Below are 10,489 nucleotides of genomic sequence, written 5' to 3'. Positions count from 1 at the left end.
TGAATTCACCCTCCGGCTTTGCTCTATGTTTTAGTGTGAAAAAAAAAAAATTAAAAAAATCCAACAGCCCACCATAGTTACACCGCACACACCAGTTTATTGCGCACATGGACTACGGTATGGTTTGTCCGGTTATAAATGTACACTACTGGTCAGTTACAGCTGATATCTTATCTTAATGGCCCATTTACACAGAACGATCATCATTCAGAATGATTTAAGCTCCTGCAGGAACTTTGGCGATAGTCGTCCCGTGTAAATGCATGCAGCGACCGAAGAATACTTCAGTTTCTGCACGCTGTGCGATCCATTGTAAACAGCAGTCGTTCCTTCTGAATGGCTGTCAGTTTACAGTGAATGGAGGCGGTCAAGGGAAGAACGCTCCCCCAGCCCGCTCTACCTCCATGCCGACAACGCTGTAAACAATGCCATTGATACTCGCTCCTGTGTAACAGCACAGGAACGAGCATCACTGGGACGAGCTGCTGGGCATCACATGCCAACAGCTCATCCTGTCTGAATAGGGCATATGGCCCCATTCACACAGCAGTAATTTGGTCAGTAGTTTGCACCAGTACTTGTAAGCCAAGACCAGGAGTGGGTTCAAAATATGGAAGAAGTGAAAATCTTATCCAGATTTCTCTACGTAGGTTTTCCTTGTAGTTTTGGCACATAAATACTGATACAAAACACTGAACAGAAGACTGCCCTCTGAATGGAGCCTATGTCTTAGGAGCAAAGCAGAGTCATATGATGGGATAACCAGGACAGACACAACGACATATTTTAGGTTTATTGAACACAATCCAACAAAGTCTTCTGAGACATAAATTAAATGTTTAAGGCTTGAACCCTTGTGATCTCCGCCTCTCGGATCCGGGAGCTTGTAAAGCTCATAACGCACCCCAACGGTATAAAGGATAGAATTGCTCACTCCTTCTGAAGTTCTAAGTCAGCGATCTCATGATCGTTCTTACTGACCAAGTTGACGACGGCATAATAAAAAAATATGTATAAAAAAAGGACCATTATCAGCAGGCAGTAAAGGCTTCAGTATCTGTACTTCGTGGAGTAGTCCTTGGGAGACACCACTAGACCTCGGCCCTTCCTGGCACCTCTGTAAACCGTTTCCACAATATCAATCATCTCCTGCTTGTCTTCCATCGCCCAGTTAATCTTGTTGTTGTTACCGGTGCCTAAATCAATCATAATGTGCTTGTTCCTATAGGAAGGACAAAGAAAACAATGTGCATGAACGACATACGCACGGGATGGCGCCACAGGACTAAAGAGTAGAATAGTGTAAGGGTGGCTTCACATCTGCGGCAGGAATTCTGCTTTCCTGCCCCGTTCAGGAAGAAGGAAAGAGAAATCCCCGTGGCCATACGATTTCGTCTCAGGACGGAAGCGAAGAGCTCGGGGCAGACCCCATTGACTATAATGGGCCCGCCTGATTTTCACCAAGCATTTAGACACTCTTTGGAGCGCTTACAGTATTTTCCAGCAGATCTGGGACAGAACCTCCAGCTGGAGGCTCCAACAATTCTTACAATGATTTCAAGTTCCCTGCAACTTATTACCCAACAGAAAAACCTTAAATTACAAGACATAGTTAACCCTTTCCAGTCCACTGTCTGACATCTGAAGACATTATGATTTCAGGCTGTACAGCTCCGATGTTGGAAGACGTCCATCAGGGTTCTCTTACTGTATATTATCAGCTTCTCTGCTGTCGGAACCTATCCAATGTGTCACCTCATGCGGTACTGGCTTTAGCCAGCAGATAGCGCCATTGTATAACGGCAGAAGAAGAGTAAGCCCCCTAGGAAAACCAGGATACAAATTGGATTGGAAAGGGTTAAACCACAATTTTATCATGGCTTAGAGGGGTCGCTATAAAGATAAATGTATGCAGTGTATACGAGGCCTTCTAATATAATTATAAGAAGGTCTTGTATACACTGCATGATTTTGCAGAGGATTCCGTGGCCAAATCTGCACTAATTTAGCATTAAATTGTGCCATTGTAGTAAAAAAAAAAAAGCATTGACATGTCAATCCGTGGTGCAGTTTTCACGTGAAAACGCATTGCGCAGATGCATGTGGATCTGCCCCATTGACTGATCCGCAGAAAATCTCTGGCAGAACTCCAAAGCTCAGCCTCCTTGTTCTGCCATTGGATTACACCATCAGATCCATGGTGGAATATCAGTTTTAAGCCATTGTGAACATGCCCTAAAAGTAAATATCACACAAGGGAAATGCATAAAACTATTCCTGAATATGCCATAGTTAGAGGTTTTCCCAGGACTACACTACTGATGACCCAGCCTCCTGATGTATACCTCACACATACTGAAAACACAAACACTTTTTTCAAAAAGGCCTTAATCTATAAAACTCACCTGAAAAAGAACATGACGGTACAGGGATCGTACAACTCGTACATTTTATTAAAGTCCGGGACTTCTGTTATATCCACTAGATAAATCACAGCAAAGTTTTTTACCTGCAGTGAAGAGTAAGATAATGTTAGCGTCAGCTACAAGGACAGCACCGACATGAAGCAATGATTGTCCGCTCCAGATAGATCACTCTTTATAACATGTAAAGGAAATACTGCTGCGGTCAAGAATGGATATCATTGAGTGCTAGGTCATCAGCAGTTGGACGGGGGTCCACTGGTCGGGACCCCAGAATCCATCAGCTGATCATCAGGCCAGCAGTCCGGTGAAGCAGGCTGGACGTTGTCATTAGCAGTCAGAAAAGAGAGCGCTTCTCCATTAGTGAGGACGTCACCTCCAGTCCTGATCAGGAGGGCAGCAGTAGGTGGAGAAGCAGCGCGGCGCTCCCGCTGATTTCAATGGGAGTGAAGCTGGCGCTCCAACTTATTGTGCTGCCCATTGAGGACAACATCCGGCCCACTGCGCTGACAGCAGGCTGTACGATCAGCTGATGGACTGAGTGGCAGATCCCAATCTATCAACGACTGATGGCCTATCCAGAGAATAGGTAATCAGTTGACGAGGGCAGACAACCCCTTTAAACAAAGCCTAGCAGGAAGGATTGGAGCGGTGGTGCTGGTCTGCGGGGGGTATCGAACAGGTGAATATTACAGATTTAGAACATTCCCTGCATTAAAAAGAAAATTGTAGCTACACCTCTATAATTTATCCTTTGTTGCCAGATGGTTGCATGAATGGCAGAGTGAATATTGGATAATTTTCCCAAATTGGGACTAGGCTTTATGGCAGTGCTTGATTTTGTTCCTGTTCACAATGAATGAGGCAACAATGGCAGATCCCGCTAAATTGAAGGGCTGTCCACATATTCAGCCAAGTAGCGATGGTTCCCGGCCTTCAGCTCTCTAGCTGTTGTCAACCTCCCAACTCCTAGAATATCCATGCTTTTCAGCTGTTGCAAAACGATATTCTTTTGCCAGGGCATTCTGGGAGTTGGGAGGTTGACAACAGCTAGAGAGCTGAAGGCCGGGAACCATCGCTACTTGGCTGAATATGTGGACAGCCCTTCAATTTAGCGGGATCTGCCATTGTAGCCTCATTCATTGTGAACAGGAACAAAATCAAGCATGCAACGCCACCAAAAACTGAGATCAATGTGCCCAGCATCTGATGGAGAACCCCAATGCTAGAGAACACTGTGACATGGAGTGTCCAAACATACTGATCAGAGAACTAGCTTTGTATGAAATGTTCTGAGCATTGGGCATGCGCGAGATTAGGAGGGAATGTGACTGACCTCCATAGTAGGCAGTGGAATATGCTGGCACTCTATAAGTAACGAGATAGATACATAAATTGTATGCTGCTAAGTTCATGGCAATAGTTGTAGTGAAGCCCCAGTTTTTGTAATATTTGCACAAAATGCAGCACACAAGTTAAAGGGACTGTCCAGTTAGGAACCACTGATAGTAGGTCGTCGGGGGTCTGCCATTTGGGACCCCCACTGATCAGCTGTTGCACTCAGACACCAAGCCAATTTCTGCTGGAAGCAGACAGCCTCGTTCCCACTGCAGTGGCGAGGCTTGGTACTGCAGGCTAAGTTCCCTCGGAAAGGATTGGGAACTTGGAGTGTAATATAAGCCGGGCCACTGCAGTGAGAATGGAGCTGTTTGCATCCAGCAGAAATCTATTCTGTACCCGAGTGACACAGCTCAGCAAACAGCTGATTGGCGGGGGTCCTAAATGGCGGATGTCTGACGATCTGCTAGTGATGGCCTATCCTGAGGCTAGCCTAACTACAGCTCAAGACTGGACAAGCCCTTTAACCCTTTCCAATCCACTGTCTGACGTCCGAAGACATTATGATTTAAGGCTGTACAGCTCCGATGTTGGATGACGTCCGTCAGGGTTCTCTTACTGTATATTGCCAGCCTCTCTGCTGTTGGAGCCCATCCAACGTGTCACCTCATGCAGTACTGGCTTTAGCCAGCATATAGCGCTGTTGTATAATGGCAGAAAAAGAGTAAGCCCCCTAGGAAAACCGGGATACAAATTGGATTGGAAAGGGTTAATGGTTTTCCACGTTTGGCATTGAAGAGCTTGCCCTAATAGCACAAAACCTTGACTTCAAACCCACTAAATACCCAGTGGATGACACGGGAAGCCAACGGTGGGACAGCAGTTATAATCCAGTATGAGTTTACACCAGTTCCTATTGTCTACTATTAATTATACTTTGTTTAACAGGTCTGTCCTGCAATTATATTCTTGCAAAACATAATTTAACTGGAAAAATGTAAAAACAATACTCCTGTGTGTAGATATTATTGCATGCTTCTGGTTCTCCTCCCCCTGGGGTTCTACGATTCCTCCTCAGAACATCCTCCTAATTAGTACAGAGCAGCAAAGGAGCCGCTTCTGATGCACAGACTCAATGGCAGGAGTCACTGGGTCTCTGAGTAGACAAGAACATTCTGAGAGAGAATGAAAAGAACACCAGGGGGCGCCACAACAAGTATGCAACTGCAATATCTACACATAGGAGCATTTTTTTTTAAAATTGATTTGAAATGAAAATGTTTATGTTCTGCATAATCTAAAAGACAACTGTAATATTTAAAGGGGTTGTCAGAGTAAAAAAACAAAAAAAATGAATTCATGCTTCCCATATATAAAAAGAATAAGAGATCGTATACTCACCTCCTCCAGCTCCCCGCAGCTCCAACCTCAGCGCCGGATCTGTGTTGAGAGGCTGCAGTCAGTCTGTTTATGGGACGTAACAGTCTGCTGCAACCAATCACAGACCTCAGTGCTCCAACGCTGAGGGCTATGACTGGCTGCAGCAGCCTGTGGCATCCCCTACACAGGCTGACTGCAGCCTGTCAAACACAGCATCATAGGGCAGGCAGTAGGATGCAGCGCTGGGGCTGCAGGGAGCCACAAGTGAGTACACAATCTTTTATTTTTAGGCATGGGGATCAGGAGCTTACAAACAAATTAACATGGACAACCCCTTTAATTGTAGGACAACCACTTGAAATCCTTATGGCTGAGCCAATTTTGACCTTAGGGCACCTGCAGACGGCCGGGTCGGATTCCGCTGCGAAACTTCTCGCAGCAGGATGCGGACCTGTACCCCTGCACAGCCCTGTGGCTTACCAGCTCCTGGCGTCTTCACTCTGCACCGGCTACCGCCCAGCCAGCAAATGGGCGGTGCGGAGCCGGCCCCTCCCTAGTGACGTTTCTGTGCAGGCCTCTGCGAGACCCACACAGAAATAGAACATGCCGTGATTTGTTTTCACGCGGACAAATCGCGGCTGTGTGCATAGGATTGCATTATCTAATGCAATCCTATGCAAGCGGGCACGAACGGAAATTTTGCGTGAAAACCCACCGTGAAATTTCCGCCCATGTGCAGGGGGCCTTAGGAATAGGGTTTTTTTTTTCCTCACAGCAGTGTATCAGCCATAACTTTATTTTTGTGTCTACGTAGCCGTTTAGGTTATTGGTTTATTTTGTAAGAAAGTTGTAGATTTTTCAAAAATAATTTTGGGGTACAGTGGCAAGGCAGTTCACAGAGTGGCCTGCAGAGGGCTGTAAAGCATGCACTCTGTGTACTAATCAGCTGCTGCTGCCTAGGGAGGCTGGAAGTTACAATCCTGAAAGGGGTTGATGGCTCCTAGGATGACACCCTGCTCGGGTAACAAATGTGATGGACTTTGTGCTTGACTAGGCCCGATATAGCTAGTTTGAGATAACCGCTCTGCTAACAAAATCAGACTGAGCGCCCCTTTAACTCGAACCTCTCGTTCCCGCCTCCAAGACTTCTCCAGGGCAGCACCAGTCCACTGGAACGCGCTACCCCAAACCATCTGTGAAATCCCTGACACACCAAACTTCAGGCGTGCTCTAAAAACACACCTTCTCAGGGAGGCATACCGCATACCCTAAGCTAAACCCCTCTGTACTCCGCCTGATAACATGCTCCATGACCTACTGACTGCAGTCCCTGCTAGCTGCCATCAATCCCCGCCCTCCAGTCATACTGATTCAGCCACTATACAGTCTGCCCATTGTCTATATGTATAGCATCCCTCACTCTCCACCTCGCCATACTGTGCACATCTCCAGCCCCTTTACCTTCTGTATCACCCCATTACTTGTAGTATGTAAGCTCGTTGGAGCAGGACCCTCACCCCTGCTGTCTCTGTCAACTGATTACTATGTAACCGTGGTTTTTGTACTTTTCTCATTCCGTATCCCCTTGTTTTTGTAAGTGCTGCGGAACATGTTGGCGCTATATTACTATAGGTTATTATTACTATTTTTTGTGGTCAGGGATATTTGTCATAAATTGTATATCGCATGTAATTGTTGTATTTTCTGTGTTCTTCCGTGCTTGAAAGCGCTGCGGAATAAGTTGGGGGCGATACAAATAAAGATTATGATTATTACTACATGTGTGTACTGTGACTATAACAGCAGTGCGGAGATTATGTTACTTTAGCTATCTGTTATGTTAAATGAATGGGCTTCCTGAGTTTTACCACTAATTCTGGGCTGGACGTGGGGTACTGAGGTGCGATGACATTCCCAAGAGTTCAATACCCCCTAATTGGCCCCACTACATGAACTACAGATCATTCATTTCAATACACCTCCCAAATTAGTGATTTTTTGGGAAATTAAAAAAAAAAAAAAGAGGCAAGTTTGTGATGAATGTGGATTTCCGCACTAGAAGGTGAAGCGCTGAGTGGGAAGCTGTACTACTTGTATTTTTTTTCCAAAGACATTTAATTTTTTTAATTTTTTTTCTGCCGCCATCTTCTGCACACAATAACTTTTTTAGTTTTCCATCAACATAGTTGTGCAAGGAATCGTTTTTTTGCTGGATGTCCTGTAGTTTACGTTGGTACCATTTTGGAATACATATGACTTTTTGATCGCTTTGTATTGCATTTTTTGGGGGAGACAGGGTGACCAAAAAAGTGCATTTCTGGCGTTTTTTTCCCCCTCTAGATAACATTCACTGTGCGGGGTAAATAATGAGTTACTTTGATAGATCGGACTTTTACGGACGTGGCGATACCAAATACGTATTTTTGCTTTACGATTTAGATTTAGATCTTTATTATAGATATGGCAAAAGGGGGGATATTACTTTTTTTTTTTTTTACAACTTTATTGATCTTATTTTTACTTTCTTTTTTAGTCCCCCTAGGGGACCACAACATGCGATGCTTTGATCGCTCCTGCAGTATGATGTAATGCTGAAGGTATAGCAGACGTGCTTAGCATGTGGCTTTATGAAAATGGTGATAAGATTATGACATCGTGTTGCCATTTGCAAATTCTTGGGTGCATTGGTCACCATTTTCGTTGACATCCCCACCCCTGTATAGGACATTACAGCGTGTGAGATGCACAGGCATCTGTTGGGTTACGGACCTTCTCTGCAATGCAGTACAAAACTTCATCCATCTTCATACATGTTGGATCCCAGTCGTGTCCAAAGCGGATTACCAGCACACGGTCTTCCTCGGAGAGGATGGCCTGGTCGACCTGCCAGCCATTGTGTAAATGTGGAAGCATATAAGACATCTTGGCAACTTGGTTTTACCCTTTCAAGAGAAAGACAATGAAGAATTACCACCACATAAACATTAAATATTTCCCTGGACTCATCGCCAGAAGGGATCTACCCCAAACCCCTTGTGGTCATACAGCTGAAGTAGAAAAAAAGTTTTTGTTTTTCTTAGATTGAAAATTTGTGAAAAAAAAAACTAATAAAATCATATATTCAATTGCATGGGAGAAAAAAAAAAACAAACAAAAAAAAAAAATAACTTACTACTGACTACCATTAACTTTCATTGGAAAAAGTATATGCCTGAGGCCGCCTGGAGAGGGGCGGAAATTCCCCGGCGGGATTTCCGCCCCTGGAAGCTGCCATAGGATTGCGTTAACAAACGCAATCCTATGCAGACGGCCGCGATTTGGCCGTGCAAAATCTCGCGCGGCATGCTCTGCAAGCCCCGCACAGAACCGTCACACGCCAGGCGCATGCGCCGGCTGCCGGCACATGAAAGAGCCAGGGCCGCGGGAGAGGTGAGTGCCACGCTGTTCTCTGCAGACGTTCGGGTCGGGTTCGGCTGTGAGAATTGCCGTCTGCAGGTGGCCTGAGGCCTACGTTGCACGGGCGTATTTGACAATAAAATTTTGTGCACGAATACAACCCATTGATTTCAGTGGGATCTTTCAGAAAGCGTATTGTGTGCACAATTGCGCTGCACCCCCCAAAAAAAACAAAAAACCTCAACATGCTCTATTTTTCAGCACATCTTGAACTCATTAAGCTACTTGGCCATTTTTTGTGCCCACAATTGTGCGAGCAAAACGTACAGTAAAAAAAAACTGCTGCGCACACAAATACGCGACACGCAAAAACACTGTGTAAATACGCGTCCACATGTGACGCAGCACTCACGCCCGCCGTGCCTCCCTGCCCAGTTTCTGCTTTTTTATTCCGTTTTGCAAATAGAAAAAAACGGCAATATACATTTCTGGGTTGAATCCTACTGATTCTAAAGGGATATTTAGGCCATTTGTTACCGCTAACAGCGCCATTTTTCTGGTTAAAAAAAAAAACACAAGGAAAGCGAATGGATCAGAAACAAAGGATAAAAATCCGAAGCCGCACTGAAACGGACAGGACGCGCAGGATTCAAAGCCGCGGCATGTCCATCGTATCGCCGTTTCCGCAGCGGGCGCTCTCCTCCCTATGAAATACGCCACTTTCAAAACCCGCGGGACTTCAGCTGCAGAAATCTCGGGGAATCTCCATGCGGTCCCGCTGCGGACGTTCCGCTAGATTTTCTGCCCCGTGTGAACCCAGCCATAGGAGGCCTTCACACTTCCGATGAAATCGCACAATTTTCACGAGATGCAAGAGTGAGTGAGAACGCAGGATTACGAAAACAAAGAATTTTAACGGTTTCATTCCCATTTGCGATGTTTTCACGCCTGCGATGTGGAGTTATTGCTCTCTACGGGCGCGTACTAAGCGCTGTACACACGCAATTTCCGTTGCGTACATGCGACATTTATATGCTACATCGCTAAACGACTGCGGGAAATGTAAAAAAAAAAAAAAATGAAGACTGCGCAAGGCGGCGTGTGTGAGATACAATGTCACGCAGTCAAACATCACTGCTGTACGCAGCATCGTACCACAGACCGCCATTAGGCTGCTCTCATATCGCTACTGCGTGCCGACCAGCGCCATACACTCCCTCGGCATGAATGTGCGTGTAATGAGCGCCAAGACGGCGCATGCCCTGATTTTTGGGCACCCGTATTTTTCACGCTGTGCAAGAGGGGCACAGGTAAAGTCTATGGGAGGTTGGCGCTGTGAATGATGTGTGCAAAAACTGCGCGAGCGCAATACGCTCGTGTGAGAGGCTTTATCACGGGGGAACTTTTTAGGTGCAGCTCTGACTGGCCAGAAAATAATAATAAGTGCACCGCATTGTGCAGCTGCAGTTCTGCCGAGAAGGCCAACCACCCGCCATTCATTTCGGGGGCAATTAGCACGTAATTAGCCTCATGGAACGGCCGCGCGCAATGGCGGCGACGTACAGAGCAGCCGCCAGTGTAGTACCGGACTCAAGCCGAGCCGCCAGTGTAGTACCGGACACAAGCCGAGCCGCCACTCCGGTCACTTACCACCCCACGCCGGCAGCTCAGCTCTCCTCCACTGCACGAGCTCCAGAAACACAACCGCCTGGAAGACTGAAGCCCGTGCCGCCATGTTGACTAAGGGAAAGGGCAGACGGCCGCGTCTTCCCGATTCAGAAGCGAAACCTGAATCGTATAACATTCATGTGTTGCTATTTCTAACGGCTACAGAAATCTCCTCATCAGCAAACTGCGTTGATTTTTCCTAAGTACAAGTGATAGAAGTCACATTTGTGTCCCAATTCCCAAATCAAAAATGGCGGTTTACGCTCCGCCCTCCCGGAACCACC

The 10,489-nt window shown here is 46.1% G+C and overlaps 1 protein-coding gene across 1 annotated transcript; it reads right to left on the bottom strand.

Moving 5' to 3' along the window:
• Positions 1 to 770: 770 nt before the first annotated feature.
• TXNL4A (thioredoxin like 4A) lies at positions 771 to 10,290 on the bottom strand. Its single transcript, XM_066579453.1, has 4 exons — positions 10,188 to 10,290; positions 7,911 to 8,083; positions 2,406 to 2,509; positions 771 to 1,222 (listed from the first exon to the last, which is right to left on the bottom strand). The coding sequence occupies exons 2-4, from the start codon at positions 8,061 to 8,063 to the stop codon at positions 1,051 to 1,053; spliced, it is 429 nt and encodes a 142-aa protein (XP_066435550.1). The 5' UTR covers positions 8,064 to 8,083; positions 10,188 to 10,290; the 3' UTR covers positions 771 to 1,050.
• Between the last annotated feature and the right edge of the window lie 199 nt (positions 10,291 to 10,489).

The sequence above is a fragment of the Eleutherodactylus coqui genome, chromosome 9 (assembly GCF_035609145.1).
Source record: "Eleutherodactylus coqui strain aEleCoq1 chromosome 9, aEleCoq1.hap1, whole genome shotgun sequence".
Taxonomy (NCBI): Eukaryota; Metazoa; Chordata; class Amphibia; order Anura; family Eleutherodactylidae; genus Eleutherodactylus; species Eleutherodactylus coqui.
The sequence above is the reverse complement of the archived record's forward strand: the minus strand, read 5'-3'. Positions and strand labels throughout refer to the sequence as shown.